This window comes from Eschrichtius robustus, chromosome 11 (assembly GCF_028021215.1).
Source record: "Eschrichtius robustus isolate mEscRob2 chromosome 11, mEscRob2.pri, whole genome shotgun sequence".
NCBI classification, from domain to species: Eukaryota; Metazoa; Chordata; class Mammalia; order Artiodactyla; family Eschrichtiidae; genus Eschrichtius; species Eschrichtius robustus.
This window is the reverse complement of record NC_090834.1, coordinates 102,284,310-102,303,936: the sequence shown is the minus strand read 5'-3', so window position 1 is coordinate 102,303,936 and position 19,627 is coordinate 102,284,310. Positions and strand designations below refer to the sequence as shown.

The window sequence follows — 19,627 nt, the reverse complement described above, 5'->3', positions numbered from 1 at the left end:
CCAGAGCAGCCATAAATAAATAAATAAATTTATTTAAAAAAAAAAAAAAAAAAAGCAAATATGGCCATATCATCTCCCTGGTTAAAATTTTTTTATGGCATCCCAGAAAAAAAAAAAAAATCCTTAACATAGTCTCGGGTACTAGATAATAACAGTGTAGGCTCTAAACCTGACCACCTGAATTCAAACCCCAGTTCTGCCACTTATAGCTGAGCCTTTGGGCAAGTCCCTTAACTTCTTTGTGCCTTGGTTTCCTCATATGTAAAATAGAGATTTCAGTAGTACATCTCATAAGGTTGTTGAGAGGATTAAATGAAATTAATGGTGTTTAGAATAGTGCTTGATACACAGAAAGCACTCAATAAATGTTACAAAGCACTGCCTGCCTGCTGGCCTCAGCTTGCACACTCTCCCTCTTTGCCCTCTACCAGCACTGGCCCTTTATTCAGCTCTTATTCCTCTCTAGGCTTGCTCAGACCTCAGGGCCTTTGCATAGGCTGTCCCCACTCTTCTCTCCTATGAAAAACTCTTCCTGGGGAAAAACATCCTTGGTCTTCTGGTCAAAGTTTCAGGCTTATAGCACTAAGTACCTCCATGTTGGAGTTATTGCTCCAGTTGCAATTTTCAATAATTTGTGTGATTATTTCTAAATTCCACAAGAGTGGGCACTACGTCTGTTCACTCCTTACCATTGGCTCCTTACTTCCCACTCTGTGCGTAGCACACAGTAGATGCACAATAAACATATTCTGAATGACTGAATATGTCCGTCAACTCTCAAGCTTCCATCTCCTATGCAGAACTTTCTGCTAAGCTTCAAAATGGTAGAGCAACCTGTCTCCTGGACCTGTGTATTGGACTCTCCCAAATGCTATCAAAAATGGAACTTACCACATTCCTCCTCAAACCTGTTACCTGTTAGAGTGAATGACACCATTGTTCACCCCATTACCCAAACGAGGACCCTGGATGTCATCCTTGACTGCCCTTCAGCCCACGTATCCAATTAATGAGCAAGTACTGATAAACCCATCTCCCAGCTATTTCCCTAATCTTTTCACTCTGTCTTTGAGCAAGGATCTCATCTACATTGGTCACCATTGTGTCTCCAGTCCTAATAATGGGACTTGATTATTTGTGAGTCAATAAATAACACTATCCCAGCCAAGGCCACTGTGGTCAGCTGCCTAATGTAGCTCCCTGCCTCCTGTCTAACTTCCCTTGAATTCATTTTAACACCTTAGGCTGACCATGTCACCATCCTGCTTAAACTCCTCCAGCAGCTCTCCACTTATAGGACTCTGCTCTCAAGGCCAGTCCTCCAGGAGCTGAGCAGTATTTCCTCATGGTTAACAGTGACCAGTACTGGTTAGTAAATGTTTATTGTATTTACTTATTTATTTTGGCCACGCCCCGTGGCATGCGGGGTCTTAATTCCCCGACCAGGGATCCAACCTGCGCCCCCTGCAGTGGATGCATGACGTTCTAACCACTGAACCACCAGGGAATTCCCAGTAAATGTTTATTTTTAAAAGGCAAGGAATAAATAGTACCTGGACTAACCCTGGGGGTCTGAAAACTCGTTTCTTCACCCATTCACTAAAGCTCTTTCTATCAAAAGAAATTTATTGGGAATTCCCTGGTGGTCCAGTGGTTAGGACTCCTCGCTTTCACTGCTGCGGGCACGGGTTCAATCCCTGGTCAGGGAACTAAGATCCCACAAGCCATGCAGCATGGCCAAAATTTAAAAAAAAAAAAAATTGTTTATGAAATTAGTTGAGACTCCAAACTACTGATCACTGTACTTTTCACACAAATATCAAGCAATTAAAGTTATAGCCAAAAGTGGCAAGTTCCTGTACCCAAGGAAAGAGCAGAGGTGTCAGAGAGAGAAGTGGAACCCATCCTTGGCTCTGTAAGGTATCCATGGGAACAGGAGATCTTCAGAAACTCTCAGGGACTTTCTCGTCTTGAGATGACCTCCACCTTCATGAGCCGCCCCTCTTCTGACCTTGATAAACCTTCTCTTTTCTTTCATGTCAGGACACTTCATTGTCATTCATGCAATCTCATTGCCATGGCAGCCCCTCATCAACATCTTAGCAGAGGAACTGGAGGAGGCTGTCCTGCTTTCTCATCGAGGAATTTATTACTGTCAATCCAGGTCCTCCAGGGTTCAATCACACCCATTGTTTCAGCCAACTCACCCCTTAACTCTATCAGTGTGCTAGAGATGAGTGAGCCCAGGTCATGGAATTATTGAAGAGACAGGCCAAGCAAAGCACCCCTGCCAGCTTCCTTCTGGTTTTCTCTGTGCTGAGGTCTTTAAGGACCACAATAACTAACATCTCTCCTCTCTATGCTAATTCTGAACCAATTAAGAGAGACGAGGTAGAAGCAAGGCAGACAGAGAGCAAAATACCACCTGCATCACTGATGCAACTTGGTACTGCAGAACATGACTCATCCTTGTAAATTGTCTTCTTAAAAATTAGACAGACAATGACCTAGTTTTAAGGTCTACATTACGGAGAAATAGAGCAGAGCAGAACCTGTGCTTCCAATGAGCAAAGAAGAGAGCAAAGCAGAACTACACACATTCAGTGCCTTAACCCAAACCCATTGATCACAAAAGGCATCCCTCCTCCAGGAGAAGAGGGGGTCAGGTGTATTACACAATGGATACCCCTCTTTAAGAAAGGAAACATCATGAGCAGAGAAGAAGCATCCCCACTGGTGTTCTCCATAGGTAAAATCTGTACATACTTCTTATATTTCAAGAGGCTGAGTTGCCAATAGGTACTGATAGCACAAAGCCATATTACCAGCTTTGACCAGACACCACCTATTTCTAGCTATCCTGAGATACTCTGAAGAGGCCCTGCCTTATTCCTCCTTTGTTCTCAGCCTCATCCAGACGATATAGAATTCCAAACGTTTAACAACCAGAACGCCATGGGCACCAAGCAGAACAGATGCTCCAACAATCAGAACCTACACTCAACCAATCAGAACTGATGTCCAACCAATGACGTCCAACCAATGACAGCAGACCCTGGCCAGTATCCCATACAAGGGCTTCCCCTCAGAACAGCAGCCTTGGTTATCTGAAAACCCAAAAAGCGAGGATGCTTAGAGGCAAATTCTTGGGAACATGACAACAGCTGAGAAAACTTATATAAACATGAGGGCCCCTCTGGGGAGGTTAGGGATGTAGGCGTGTGAACACTCTGACCTGTGCTCTCTGGTGAAAGAGCTCACCTCCAGTTCTGCCTTCAGAACCATGCCCTGCACTGGACCCCAATACCACAAATCTGGCATGTCCTACTGCCTTCAGTTATTTATAGCTAAAACACAAGACTTTGGTTCTTTGGTCATGGTTTTGTCGAACTGGAGTTTTCATATTTAATGTAGCTGCCTATTCTCCCATACAAATATTTTTCTTAGTTAGTGGTAAATAATAAACGACTTTGTTTTAATTTATTGCGTTTAATTTTCTCCTCTTGTATTATTAGCTCTGTAATACAGAGAGATCTGAAAGCCCAGTCTCAGGGATTTCCCTGGCGGTCCAGTGGTTAAGACTCTGCACTTCCACTGCTCCCTGGTCAGGGAAATTAGATCCCACATGCCATGTGGCACGGCCAAAAAAAAGAAAAAAAGAAAACCCAGTCTCCTGACAACTGCTCAGGAGGCCTGTATCAATAGCCAGGAGTGTCCCCAGCTGGGTATATTAGTGTCCTAGGGCTGCTGTAACAAAGTACCACAAATTGTGTGGCTTAAAACAAGAAAAATATACTCCCTCGTAGTTCTGGAGGCTGCAAGTTCAAAATTAAGGTGTTGGCAGAGATGTGCTCCCTCAGAAGCTTCAAGGGGTGGATGTTTCCTTGTCTCTTCTGGCTTCCAGAAGCCCCAGATATCCTTGGCTTCTGGCAGCATCACTCCAATCTCTGCTTCTGTCTTCACATGGCCACCTTGCATCTATATCTGTGTCTTCACATGGCATTCTCCCGTATCTCCTGTATCTCCATTTTCTTTTCTTATAAGAACACCAGTCATATTGCATTGAGGGCTCACCCTAATCGAATATGATTCAACTTGATTACTTCTGCAAAGACCCTATTTACAAATAAGGTAACATTCACGGGTACCAGGGGTTAGGACTTCAACAAATCTTCCTGAGAGATACAATTCAACCTACAACACTGGGAGAAATCACTGCTCTACTGAGTCACCTTATATTAATGATGACATTAGGCCTGATTTCCGTGTCCCTGGCCTTGGGGACTAGTACTGTTGGAGCCTTTGCCCCCAAATAAATTACAAATTAACACTTTCACGTATTCCCTTTCTGGACCGACATACCGGCCTCCAGCACTCACTAGTGATGCAGTTCTCCATGGAACTGGAAATTTGGGGAATAGAAAATTATTATAACTGTATAATAGACATAGGATTATTACTTGGACTGAGTTCTAATCCCACGTTCTTTATGTACTAGCTCTCTTACCTTGGGCAAATTGATCCCCTCACTAAATATAAATGGACATAATGGTTTTTTTTATGTTCTATACATTTTTACAATTTATTTTATTGAAGTATAGTTGATTTACAATGTTGCACTAATTTCTGCTATATAGCAAAGTGATTCAGTTATACGTATATATATATATTCTTTTTCATACTCTTTTCCATTATAGTTTATCACAGGATATTGAATATAGTTCCCTGTGCTATACAGTAGGACCTTGTTGATTATTCATAGTTTGCATCTGCTAATCCCAAACTCCCAATCCATCCCTCCCCCTGCCCCGTCCCTCTCGACAACCATAAGTCTGTTCTCTATGTCTGTGAGTCTGTTTCTGTTCCGTAGATAAGTTCATTTGTCATATTTTAGATTCCACATGTAAGTGATATGCTATATTATCTATCTGTCTCTGTCTGATTTACTTCACCTAGTGTGACAATCTCTAGGTCCAACCATGTTGCTGCAAATGGCATTATTTCATTCTTTTTTATGGCTAACATTCCATTGGATATATGTATCACATCTTCTTTATCCATTCCTCTGTCGATGGACATTTAGGTTGTTTCCATATCTTGGCTATTGTGAATAGTTAAATGGGCATAATATTCAAATGAGAAAGTATTATGAAGTTTCAATAGCTGTTTAGGAAATGAGTTAGCACATGACTCACAGTAGGTGATCAATTCAGGCCAGCGTCCCCTCCCCAGTTCCTCTAGCACTGCCCATTCTGGGGGAATTAAAAGAGCTTCAGACACTGACCCCAGGGTCTGCCTCTAGGGTACAAGCATGTCTTACTTGGTGTCTCTGCAGTGACAGGGGCACCACAGTGAAGAACTGCACCCGCGTCACCTGGTTCCTCCTGCTGGGGCTCACAGAGCAGGCGGGGCTCAAGGGCATCCTCTTTGCACTCTTCCTGTTCATCTACTCAGTCACCCTCACAGGCAACCTGGCCATGATCACCCTGATCCACGCAGACCCGCAGCTCCGCACGCCCATGTACTTCTTGCTGCGTATCCTCTCCTTCATAGACTCCTCCTCCTGCACGTTAAACACCCCCAGGCTGCTGGAGAGCTTCCTCACCTCAAGCCAGTCCATCTCCTTTGCAGGCTGTGTGGTCCAGATGGCCCTCATGACTCTCCACGGTACTGCTGAGTGTCTGCTCCTGGCCATTATGGCATATGACCGATTTGCTGCCATCTACCACCCTCTCCTCCACCACACCATCATGTCACAAAGTCTGTGTGTCCAACTGGTGGCAACCACCTATATGGCTTCTGTTGCCAATTCAGCTTTACTGACTGGGTACATCTTCAAGCCGCTCTACTGTGGTCTCAATATCATTAACCACTATGTCTATGACGTCCCCCTTGTGCTCCAAATTGCCTACGCAGACATTGCCAAGGCTGAGGCCATTGTGTTCTCATCTTCTGCCTTGATTATCCTCTTTACCGTCACCGTTATCCTGGTCTCCTATGCCTACATCCTGGTGACTATCTTCAGGATGCATTCCCTCAGGGCTCAGAGCAAAGCACTCTCCACCTGTGCCTCCCACCTCGCAGTCATCTGCCTTTTCTATGGCACCATCACCTTCACGTATGCCCAGCCAAGCTCTCACAGTTCCATGGAACAGAACAAGGTCGTGTCTGTCTTCTACACAGTGATCATCTCCATGCTGAACCCTCTGATCTACAGCCTGAGGAATAAAGATGTGAAGCCTGCTCCAAAGAGGAGATGCCTTGACATGCTGCCTTCCTAACAGAGAGGGGAACATTCTATCCTAAGCCATAACATGGTAGAGACAACATAAAACATGAATAATATTAACACTTGGATAGAAGGAATTATGTGCCAGCACTATTTCAAATACCTTTTACATATCAATCCATTTAATCTTCACAACAAGAGGTTGAAATAAATACTATTATTATCCCTTAGGAATCTGAGGCACAGAGAGGCTGAGTAACTGGCTCAAGGTCACACAGCTAATAAGAAACATAGTCAGAATTTGAATCCAGGCAGTCTCAGAGACCATGTTCTCAACCAATATATTACATTGCCTTTTTCTGATAAGTGCATCTTACAAGCAGACAATGGGCACAGTTTTTCCAAAATTCCATATGCCATAAGGAGGGGCTAGATCATGGAATTATAAGGCGGTATGGGCAGAATATGGACTTTGGCACACCTGAGTCATGCTGCCTCTGAGTGATTCTCTCTTTAGGCAACTGTGTGATGTCAAGTCAAGGTATACAACCCCTGACCCTCAGTTTTCCCAAGTGAAATGGGGCACTAACGGCCATCTCAACTGGTTATCATAAGGTTCCCATGAAGATAAAATGGGCTTACATGGGGTCTGGCACAAACAGTTATTCAGACCATTGGGTTCTTTTCTTCCCTGGGGAAAACTCTCCATGAAACCAAATTTTTGTCCATCAATGTTTTTTAAGTGTGAGACCATATCAGATAAACTAAAAGGTCCTACTGTATAGCACAGGGAACTATGTTCAATATCTTATAATAATGAAAAAGAATATGGAGAGGGCAGACAGCAGAAGCAAGAAGAACTACAATCCTGTAGCTTGCAGAATGAAAACCACAATCACAGAAATATAGACAAAATGAAAAGGCAGAGGATAATGTCCCAGATGAAGGAACAAGATAAAACCCCAGAAAAACAACTAAATGAAGTGGAGATAGGCAACCTCCATGAAAAGAATTCAGAATAACGATAGTGAAGACGATCCAGGACCTCGGAAAAAGAATGGAGGCAAAGATCGAGAAGATGCAAGAAATGTTTAACAAAGACCTAGAAGAATCAAAGAACAAACAAACAGAGATGAACACAGATCATGAAGAAATCAAAGAGGAAATCAAAAAATACCTAGAGACAAATGACAATGAAAACACGATGATCCAAAACCTCTGGGATGCAGCAAAAGCAGTTCTAAGAGGGAAGTTTATAGCAATAAAATCCTACCTCAAGAAACAAGAAAAATCTCAAGTAAACAATCTAACCTTACACCTAAAGGAACTAGAGAAAGAAGAAGAAACAAAACCCAAAGTTAGTAGAAGGAAAGAAATCGTAAAGATCAGAGCAGAAGTAAATGAAATAGAAACCAGAAAAACAATAGCAAAGATAAATAAAACTAAAAGCTGGTTCCTTGAAAAGATAAACAAAACTGATAAACCTTTAGCCAGACTCATCAAGAAAAAAGAGGGAGAGGACTCAAATCAATAAAATTAGAAATGAAAAAGGAGAAGTTACAACAGACACCACAGAAATACAAAGCATCATAAGAGACCACTACAAGCAACTCTATGCCAATAAAATGGACAACCTGGAAGAAATGGACACATTCTTAGAAGGGTATAACCTTCCAAGACTGAACCAGGAAGAAATAGGAAATATGAACAGACCAATCAGAAGTAATGAAATTGAAACTGTGATTAAAAATCTTCCACCAAACAAAAGTCCAGGACCAGATAGCTTCACAGGTGAATTCTATCAAACATTTAGAGAACAGCTAACACCCACCCTTCTCAAACTCTTCCAAAAAATTGCAGGGGAAGGAGCACTCCCAAACTCATCCTCTGAGGCCACCATCACCTTGATACCAAAACCAGACAGAGATACAATAAAAAAAAAAAAATTACAGACCAATATCACTGGTGAATATAGATGCAAAAATCCTCAACAAAATACTAGCAAACAGAATCCAAAAACACATTAAAAGGATCATACACCATGATCAAGTGGGATTTATCACAGGGATGCAAGGATTCTTCAATATATGCAAATCAATCAATGTGGTGCACCATATTAACAAATTGAAGGAGAAAAACCATATGATCTTCTCAATAGATGCAGAAAAAGCTTTTGACAAAATTCAACACCCATTTCTGATAAAAACTCTCCAGAAAGTGGGCATAGAGGGAACCTACCTCAACATAATAAAGGCCATATACGACAAACCCACAGCAAACATCATTCTCAGTGGTGAAAAATTGGAAGTATTTCCTCTAAGATCAGGAACAAGACAAGGATGTCCACTCTCACCACTATTATTCAACATAGTTTTGGAAGTCCTAGTCACAGCAGTCAGAGAAGAAAAAGATATAAAAGGAATACAGATTAGAAAGGAAGAAGTAAAACTGTCACTGTTTGCAGGTGACATGATACTATACACAGGAAATCCTAAAGATGCCACCAGAAAACTACTAGAGCTAATCAATGAATTTCGTAAAGTTTCAGGATACAAAATTAATGCACAGAAATCTCTTGCATTCCTATGCACTAACAACGAAAGATCAGAAAAAGACAGTAAGGAAACAATCCCATTCACCACTGCAACAAAAAGAATAAAATACCTAGGAATAAACCTACCTAAGGAGGTAAAAGACCTGTACTCAGAAAACTATAAGACACTGATGAAAGAAATCAAAGATGACAAAAACAGATGGAGAGATACACCATGTTCTTGGATTGGAAGAATCAATATTGTGAAAATGACTATACTACCCAAAGCAATCTACAGATTCAGTGCAATCCCTATCAAATTACCTGTGGCATTTTTCACAGAACCAGAACAAAAAATCTTAAAATTTTTATGGAGACAAAAAAGATCCCGAAGAGCCAAAGCAATCTTGAGAAAAAAAAAAACGGAGCTGGAGGAATCAGGCTCCCTGACTTCAGACTATACTACAAAGCTACAGTAATCAGGACAAAATGATATTGGCACAAAAACAGAAATATAGATCAACGGAACAAGATAGAAAACCCAGAGATGAACCCACGCACATATGGTCAACTAATCTATGACAAAGGAGGCAAGGATATACAATGGAGAAAAGACAGTCTCTTCAATAAGTGGTGCTGGGAAAACTGGACAGCTACATGTAAAAGAATGAAATTAGAACACTCCCTAACACCATACACAAAAATAAACTCAAAATGGATTCAAGACCTAAATGTAAGACCAAACACTGTAAAGCTCTTAGAGGAAAACATAGGAAGAACACCCTTTGACATAAATCACAGCAAGATCTTTCTTGACCCACCTCCTAGAGTAAGGGAAATAAAAGCAAAAATAAACAAATGGGACCTAATGAAACTTAAAAGCTTTTGCACAGCAAAGGAAACTAAAAACAAGACAAAAAGATAACCCTCAGAATGGGAGAAAATATTTGCAAATTAATCGACAGACAAAGGATTCATCTCCAAAATATACAAACAGCTCATGCAGCTCAATATCAAAAAAACAGACAACACAATCAAAAAATGGGCAGAAGACCTAAATAGACTTTTCTCCAAAGAAGACATACAGATGGCCACAAGGCACATGAAAAGCTACTCAACATCACTAATTATTAGAGAAATGCAAATCAAAACTACGATGAGGTATCACCTCACACCAGTTAGAATGGGCATCATCAGAAAATCTACAAACAATAAATGCTGGAGAAGGTGTAGAGAAAAGGGAACCTTCTTGCACTGTTGGTAGGAACGTAATTTGATACAGCCACTATGGAGAACAGTATGGAGGTTCCTTAAAAAACTAAAAATAGAATTACCATATGACCCAGCAATCCCACTACTGGGCATATACCCGGAGAAAACCATAATTCAAAAAGACACATGCACCCCAATGTTCATTGCAGCACTATTTACAATAGCCAGGTCATGGTAGCAACCTAAATGTCCATCGACAGATGAATGGATAAAGAAGATGTGGTACATATATACAATGGAATATTACTCAGCCATACAAAGGAATGAAACTGGGTCATTTGTAGATATGTGGATGGACCTAGAGACTGTCATACAGAGTGAAGTTAGAAAGAGAAAAACAAATTTCGTATATTAACACATACATGTGGAATCTAGAAAAATGGTACAGATGAATCGGTTTGCAAGGCAGAAACAAAGATATAGAGAACAAACGTATGGACACCAAGCGGGGAAAGCAGGGCAGGGGGTGTGGGATGAATTGGGAGGTTGGGATTGACATATATACACTAATATGTATAAAATAGATAACTAATAAGAACCTGCAGTTTAGCACAGGGCACTCCACTTCGCTGTACAGTAGAAACTAACACAACATTGTAAAACAACTACACCCCAATTAAAAAAAAGAAAGAGAGCTTCCCTGGTGGTGCAGTGGTTAAGAATCCTCCTGCCAATGCAGGGGGCATGGGTACGAGCCCTGGTCCGGGAAGATCCCACATGCCGCGGAGCAACTAAGCCCGTGCACCACAACTACTGAGCCTGAGCTCTAGAGCCCAGGAGCCACAACTACTGAGCCCACGTGCCACAACTACTGAAGCCTGCATGCCTAGAGCCCATGCTCCACAACAAGAGAAGCCACCACAATGAGAAGCCCATGCACCGCAATGAAGAGTAGCCACCATTAGCTGTAACTAGAGAGAGCCAATGCAGCCAAAAATAAATAAATAAATGTATTTAAAAAAAAAAAAAAAAAGGCTAGAAATTGTTCAGACTGATGTGGACCCTCCATGAAGATCCAGGTGCCAGCATCTTTCTGTCCCAGCATCTTTCATGCATAATTTCTGTTATGGGCCGAATTATCTCCCCACCCCAAAATTGATATGTTGAAACCTTAACCCCTGGTACCTCAGAACATAACTGTGTTTGGAGACAGGGCCCTTAATACAATCGGACTGATGTCTTTATAAGAAGAGGAAATTTGGACACACAAAGAGATACCTGGGATGTGCACACACAGAGAAAAGACCATGTGAGGACACAGCAAGAAGGTGGTCACCTTCAAAACAAGGAAAGAGGCCTCTGAAGAAACCAAACCTTCCAACACCTTGATCTTGGACTTCTGGCCTCCATAACTCTGGAAAAAATTAGTATCTGTTGTCTAAGTTACACAGTCTTTGGTATTTTGTCAAGCACTAATATGGCTTCTATATTCAAGGCTGCCCCTTAGCCTAATGTGACAACGAAGCTCTAGCCATCACTTTACTGTTTGAAGAAGAAAGCTGGAGGAATGGGGGACATTACCAGCTGTCTATCCCCTTTTTGTAGCCTTTTCAATAACAGCCAAGCACAACCATTGGCCTCTCATTGGCCAGAACTTAGTCACACAGGAGTCATATGACTTGACTAAGCAAGGGAGGCTGGGAAATATGGTTATTAGCTGGGCACATGGCCACCTTGACAATCTTGTGATCCTGTTTTTAAAAAAGAAGGGGAGAGGGCTTCCCTGGTGGCACAGTGATTGAGAATCTGTCTGCCAATGAAGGGCACACGGGTTCGAGCCCTGTTCTGGGAAGATCCCACATGCCGCAGAGCAACTGGGCCCGTGAGCCACAACTACTGAGCCTGCGCGTCTGGAGCTTGTGCTCCGCAACAAGAGAGGCCGCGATAGTGAGAGGCCTGCGCACCGCGATGAAGCGTGGCCCCCACTTGCCGCAACTAGAGAAAGCCCTCGCACAGAAACGAAGACCCAACACAGCCAAAAATAATTAATTAATTAATTAATTAATTAATTAAAAAAATAAAGGAATTCCTTTAAAAAAAAGAAAAAAAGAAAGGGAGAACGAACACTGGATAGGCATCCAGTACTCTTGATGCCTATCCAGTATTCATTCCCTGACTGCCTACTGCCTAGAGCAGAGGATGGCAGAGGACTGATGGTTCACCCATGACCCCAATGCGCCCAGCCAACTGGTTGTGTGTGGGCAGCATATAGTAAGTTTAAAGTTTTTAGCCAACATAAACAATTTTGAGGACTTCCCTGGTGGTGCAGTGATTAAGAATCCGCCTGCCAATGCAGGGGACGCGGGTTCGATCCCTGGTCCGGGAAGATCCCACATGCCACGGAGCAACTAAGCCCGTGTGCCACAACTACTGAGCCTGAGCTCTAGAGCCCGCGAGCCGCAACTACTGAGCCCGCACGCCTAGAGCCCGTGCTCCACAACAAGAGAAGCCACCACAATGAGAAGCCCATGCACCGCAACGAAGAGTAGCCCCCGCTCGCCGCAACTAGAGAAAGCCCACGCGCAGCAACGAAGACCCAGCGCAGCCAAATATTAATTAATTAATTTTAAAAAATTTTCTGATACAATCACAGTTTTAAATCCCTATTGCCACTTTCTCTGGGAAGAAAAATTGAATTGGAGCACTCCACCAGTCTCATTCTCAGCATAGTTATAATCATCTGGTGCTGAGTCAGAGATGCCCTTTTAAACAGGACACAGATTCTCCAGTTCTCCCCACCCCATTCTTCCCCATCACTCTTCTTGGAGTGTCTGTTGCCTTTTTATCATGTCCTGAGTTTTTTCATAATAGTAGAGAAAATGTATTATATTCACATCTCTAGCAAAAGTAAGAAAAGAAAATAAGGGCTTAGAGATGTACATGTTTCAAGACAAGTAGCCAGTGCCTAGGACAATGCCTGGTGCACGGAAGAAGCTCGGTCAATACTCCTTGAATGAAGGAAGATAATATCTATTTTTTGGATGTGAAGAATGTCCCTATAGGTGTAAGATTAACCACCCCCACCCAAAAAAAGTGTGTCCATGTAGAAGAATACATTTTTCATTCATTTAAGGTGTCTGAGTGGTCCTTGTAGGTATTTAAGTTTGCAACCCTTGGCCATGGGGAAAATTCTCACCTCTTTAGTATTATCTTACAAGCTTGTGCCAGCCTCACTTTCCAGGGAGCACCTCACAGTTCCCACCAAGCACCTACCCTGCGGCCCTGACCAGTGACCTGACCTGGCCTGAATAGGTCATACATTTGCACACCTCTTCCTTTGCTCACGTCCTCCCAGCCCCTGGAATGTGCTCCCTCATCGTTTTGTCAGCCTGACAGATCTTTTTGTTATCATTCCAGTCCCAGCCTAAATGCAACCTCTTCTCAGAACTTCTCTGACTCCTACACACAGGATTTATCATTCCTTCCTCTGTCCTCTGGTTTGCCTTTGTTAAAGAAAAATGTTTAAACTACCAGAAACCAAAGATTGAGTGCTGAATGGAAAAAAAAAGGAAGATTTACTTTCAAGCAGGAAGCCCAATCTAGCACAGCCTAGGAAAACTTCAGATCTGACGATGTGGGAGAAGAAAAGGGGTCATTTTCCAAAGCCAGAACGACTATGAACTGTCCCTTTCCCAGGTTAGGAAAGCAAAGTCCCTGGGTGTTCCTGAACGGTTGCTGACACCTGGGTTTTTATTTTTTATTTATTTGTTTGTTTGTTTGTTTTATTTTTGGCTGCACGCGAGCTTTCTCTAGTTGTGGCGAGCAGGGGCTACTCTTCATTGCGATGCGCAGGCTTCTCATTGTGGTGGCTTCTCTTGTTGCAGAGGATGGGCTCTAGGTGCATGGGTTTCAGCAGTTGTGGCACGCGGGCTCAGTAGTTGTGGCGCACAGGCTTAGTTGCTCCGCAGCACGTGGGATCTTCCCAGACCAGGTCTCCAACCCGTGTCCCTTGCATTGGCAAGCGGATTCTTAACCACTGCGCCACCAGGGAAGCCCCTACACCTGGGTTTCTAATTAGAAAAGATCTGGCGTAGTTGGAGGTGGTCTTCTGGGTACACATGTGGTGCCTGGCTCGGGTTGGGGTTGTGACGTCCAGCTGCCTCCGCGTGTACGTGAGGTGCCTGAGTCAGGGGGGAATCATCCAGTTAGCACCCTACCTCATCAGCAGCCAGGAGACCAAGTCAAGGCTCATGACTTACCTCCACACCAGCACACTCACACACGGCTCTGAAAATGTCATGTTTTTCTCCCCTATTAGAATTTTGTATTTTTTTTTTTTTTTTTTTTGGCCACGCCTTGTGGCTTGTGGGATCTTAGTTCCCCGACCGGGGATTGAACCCGGGCCCTCGGCAGTGAAAGCGCGGAGTCCTAAACACTGGACTGCCAGGGAGTTCCCTATTTTGTCTTTTTTTTTTTTTTTAACCTTATGTCCCAGTCACCCAGCCCCTGCCCCAGTGTTCAATACAGAGAGGATATTCAATTATTGCTTATTGCTTGACTTAAATAAGAGAATGCAGCAAAGTACCTACTTAGTGTCTGACACATAATAGATGCTCAGTAAATTATAGCTCCTGTGGGAAGGACACATGAGGCCAAATAACGGGCAGAAATCTTTCTCCCAAGAACAGGGAGGAAAGGATGCCTCTAGCTTAAGCCCAGCACAACTGCTACAAATTACAAGGCTGCATCTTTCTGTAAGGAGCTGATACTCCTCACCTCCAAATCAGCAAGCTGCACATGTGAGCCACTTTCCCACAGAGAGGGCAATCTGGAAACCCCCAGCACTGCTCCCTGGGACAGGCTCTACCCAGCTGTGTGTGGAGAATGGGAGCAGAAAGCAGAATCTCATTTATACCTAGATTTTATTTGGTGCCTTCATTTCGTGAAGAAGGTCATGTAGCTGGGAAATTTTAGCATCAGGATACAGCTAAAGCCAGTGGGGTCCAGAGCACAGGTTCTTTCCATAGTTCTGGGCAACCCTGTCATCACTCTGTCCCCTGACTCTCTGCTCCTTTAAAGCCTCTGTTACCACTGAGTTCCCTTTCATGCCATTTAAATCATTTTAAGTATGCAGGCTTTGTATCCACGGCTAGACTGTAAATTCCCTGAGGGCAGGGAGTGTGCCTTTCAGAGCTGGGGTTTGGAATTAGGGCTCCATGAAAGCTGGTGGGAGAGTTACAGAATGGACCTCTCCCAACACCAGCAGGGCTGCTCCCAGCGGCGGACCCTGGAGACCTGGGCTTCTGCAAGAAATCCGGAGGCAAATTCACAGTTTTTATTCTCTCTGAGGAAACCCTATCTGCTTCCATCAGCTTCCTTCTCAGCCCAACAACTCTGATAGCTATCTGCCCAACAATTCTGTAGAGTCAGATCTGACCAGGAGCTTCTTGTAAGCTCAGGGCAGCTGCAGAGGGAGTTGGAAACAGGAAAAAAAAAAAAAAAAAAAAAGGACCGACAAGGTAAGGGAACAAGAGTGGCAACTAATCATGTACCCTCTGCACCAATCCCTTCCCTAGCCCTCTCTCCCAGAGGGCTTATCTCCTGCAGGGAGAGGTCTCCACCTGAGACTTGGGGCATGTGAGTCACACTTGAGGAGAGCTTCTTCTCTCTCCACCAGGATGAGTTCAGGCAGGTTCAGTGCAGGGCAAGGGCCATGAGTCACCGGTGATGAAGAAAGAGCCAGGGAATGGGAGAGGGTGGGGCAGGCCCTTCTATTGTGTCAGTGTCCACAGCCTCCCTTCCTGTCTTTGGCCACGGATATCAAAGGCGTTTCCTAGGCAGGTCAGGGTCTCTCGACCTTGACACTATGAACACCTGGGGCTGGATAATTCTTTGTTGTGGCCGTTGTCCTGTGTGTTGTAGAACGTTTCTCAGCATCCCTGGCCTCTACCCTAAGATGCCAGTAGCACCCCCACCTCACACAGTGTGACAACCAAAGATGTCTCCAGATGTTTCCAAGTGTCCCCAGGGGGTAGGAAGGAACGAGCCTGGTTTAGACCACTAGCCTTAGAGGGCTTCCTGCCTCTCCTTCCCTTCCTTCTACAGAAGGATGGGCTGGGGTCTCAGTCTGCCATATCTCCTCTCCCACGGCTGCCTCTTCCTAGCAATTCCTGAATCTTATCCCCTTTTCTCGTCAAAGGACTTACGGCTGCTTCTTTCAGGGTTGTGGATGAAAAGGAGTAAGTAATGATCACGGAGAAGTAATCAAGTTCCCTGAGCCTAAAGAGGGAAGGAAGAACCAGGACAGGACCCAGGAGTCCTCATCCTATGGTAACCAAAAGTCCTGATGGACTGAGGCAGCGTGGTCCAACAGAAACCTAATGCAAGCCACAGATACAGGCCACATATGTAATTTAAATTTTCTAGTAGTTAGTTACATTTTTTTAATTAAAAGAAACAGGTAAAATTAATTTCAAAAATATGTTTTACTTAACCCAATATGTCAAAAATATAGTCACTTCAGCATGTATGTAATCGATATTTTAAAATTAGTAATGAGCTGTATTCCATTCTTTTTTTCATAGTAAGTCTTCAACATCTGAAGTGTATCTTTCTCTTACGACACATCTCAGTTGGGACCAGCCACCTTTCAAGAGCTCAATAACCACATTGGCTAGTGGCTACCAGCCTGGCCATGGCAGGACCAAGTCTTCTTACAGAGGGTGAGGTTCACCCCTGCCCTTCTCCCAGCACCAGGGGGCTTCCAGAGGCCAAGATCTTAGGAACACAGTGAGGCAATCTAATCTCCAAGTAGATATTGGTAACTTAGAGAACAAGATACCCATTTCAAGGGGCCCCTGCCCCATCCAAAACAATGCCCACCCCTGGACCCATAAACAAAGCCGCCTGCAGGTTGTCTGTTGGGTCCTTTTCAGAGACTTGGACCTCAAACATTCCACACCACACCCCATGTCAGAAGGAAGTCATAAATCCTCAGGGTGTATATTAGCCTAACCCCACCCGACACATAGGCTTCCTCCCAGCAGTCAGGTACTTCCACCCAGGCTTTACACACCCTGCTTCTTCCCCTGGTACGCAATGTGCTCACTGCTTGCCTAATGCAAGACTGCAGACCCATGGGGCCCTCAGACCCTGCCCTGTGTGTCATGATCAGCTCACCAACCCTTCACCCACATCTGCTTCCTGGTAGACAGAGATCATGCTCTGTTGAGCCTAGAGCCTCTGTTCGATTGATAAATTCCCAAGCCTGATGGACACATTCCTCGTTAAGGTACCAGACCTAGGATTGGGGCCCCTGATGGAGACTTATAACCTCTCACTATGGGTGGGATCCTCCCCTGTCCTTGTTCTGCCAGGATGTACATCCTGAAATGCACTCGTCCCAGCTCAAACAAAGATCTTGCAGGGGCTTGGATAGGAAAAGATGGGGAAATGCTGAGGCTAAGACCAGCTAATGGGAAGAAAGTCCAAAAGTTTCCAAATTGTTTTTCACGGGATATGTTCCCAGATAATCATTCAGCAGCTTTAAAGTTTGTTTCTTTGTTTAATCTTTATACTCCTAGTACATGAGACCTGGCACATAGTAGGATCTCAATTAATGCATGTATGAATTTGTTGTAGGTGGCAAATACAGCCCACACTCTGGGAGGGAAGGGGGGTCTCTGAGACGTCTCCGTGTTTGAAGCTTAGGAAGGAATGAACCCTTATCTGCACAGTTTTCCAGTGTCCTGACCCTTTATCCACAGAGGATTCGGTGGACAGCTAGATTTATGACTCCTGAGGTCAGTTCCAGCATCCTACCGGTGCCCAGCCTGCGCTCCAGACTCACCTCCCTGCGTGGTCATTCAAGCCCCATCCCCAACTGTAAAGACCCTTATCCAGTCCTCTTCCCCTTGGGGCCACTGTTCAAGTTCCACTCACTTTTCTGGTTTTTAGGAGCCTCTCCACTTCTGGCTCTTGGGGATTTCCTTTCCTTAGATTTGCGCTCAATCATATCTTTCGAATTATTTTGTTAGTAGGGTGTTTTTTTTTTTCTGCATTTCTATGTTTGAGATAGAAAGAGCTTCCAGTTTCCTCTGTTAAAGTAACTGCATTAGACCCAAGATGGAGTCGTGCTAAGCCCCATGTCAGCAAACAAAAACTGAACTAAATTTCTTTGCTCTGGCAGAAAAGGAAGCCCTAGGTCAACCCATCACTGCTTACCTGCTCAGCCCAAGTTACCTGACCAGGATCCAAGACTTCCCTTTTCTCCATATGAGGAAAGCAACCCTGCTTTACCCAATCAGCAAATGCCCAGTTTCACTTCCTTGTTCCTGCTCACGTGGGTCTGTAAAAATCTCTCGCCTTGTACAGCTCTTCAGAGCTCCTTTCTATCGGCTAGACTGGAGGCTGTCTGACTCATGAATCGCTGAATAAAAGCCTACTAGATCACTAAATTGCCTGTGGAAAATTTTCTTTTAACACAGCTAAGCCTCCCATACTGACTGAAAATGCCAGGCTGATGTACTAATGCAAATCTGATCATCTAAATTTCGGGCTGAAAACCCTTCATTGATTCCCATTTCCTTCAGCGAAGAGTCCAAAAAGCATACACAGCAAGGCCTCTCATGATCTGACCTGGGTTGATTCCCTGGGCTGCTTCTCAGGCAACCCCATCCTCACACCCTTCATGCCAACATCCCTGACATATCTGCTGTGCCCCCCAAGTCAGCCATGGTCTCTTACACCTCCTCCCTTTACATATGCTACATGGCCGCCTGGGGCTTTCTACCCCCCTCACTCCCACTCACCCAAATGTCATTTTCCACAGCAAGCATTCCCTCACATCGACTCTGCAAGCGTGAGTCAATCCCCCACTTTCACATTGGCGCTCTCTTAGTCTGCCCAATCTCTTCTCACAGTGTATTATAATTATCCGTCCTCATGGAATTATTTTCATTTTCTCAGGAAACACCGGGTTAAGCCTCCAGCCTCCATTTTGTTCTACAAGACGCTACCCAGAGGCAAATTTTGCAGGAGGGTGACAAACCAAGGCTTCAGGGCTCCTTACCTACCAGGACTCTTCCAAGGCCCTGGGAAGGCCATAGCTATGTGTTCACGTCATCAGGTGTTTTTTGTAAAGTTTTAGAAGGAAGGTATTTTAGCCACAATTGGTTAAAACCACCGTATCTGGGCTTCCCTGGTGGCGCAGTGGTTAAGAATCCGCCTGCCAATGCAGGAGACACGGGTTCGAGCCCTGGTCCGGGAAGATCCCACATGCCGCGGGGCAACTGGGCCCGTGCGCCACAACTACTGAGCCTGCGCTCTAGGACCCACAACTACTGAGCCCGCGTGCTACAACTACTGAGGCCCACGTACCTTGAGCCCGTGCTCCGCAACGGGAGAGGCCAACGCAATGAGAGGCCCGCGCACCGCAACGAACGAAGAGTAGCCCCCGCTCACTGCAACTAGCTAAAGCCCGCAAGCAGCAACGAAGACCCACTGCAGCCAAAAATAAATAAACAAACAAACAAACAAAAAACACTGTATCTTTCCACCTTGATTTCCCTCCATCCTCCTACCCTCCTGCAGCTTTAGAGTGGTTGCTGGCGTTATGAAGTCCAGCTAAGGGGTAGTTGAGGTGAGAATATACT

General features: G+C 44.3%; 1 protein-coding gene across 1 annotated transcript; it reads left to right on the top strand.

Annotated features, from left to right (window-relative positions):
* Nucleotides 1-969: 969 nt before the first annotated feature.
* On the top strand, nucleotides 970-6,281 carry LOC137772274 (olfactory receptor 5AP2-like). Its single transcript, XM_068556130.1, has 3 exons — nucleotides 970-1,017; nucleotides 1,298-1,368; nucleotides 5,336-6,281. Exons 1-3 carry the CDS (start codon nucleotides 970-972, stop codon nucleotides 6,279-6,281), a joined length of 1,065 nt encoding a protein of 354 aa, XP_068412231.1.
* Nucleotides 6,282-19,627: the final 13,346 nt, after the last annotated feature.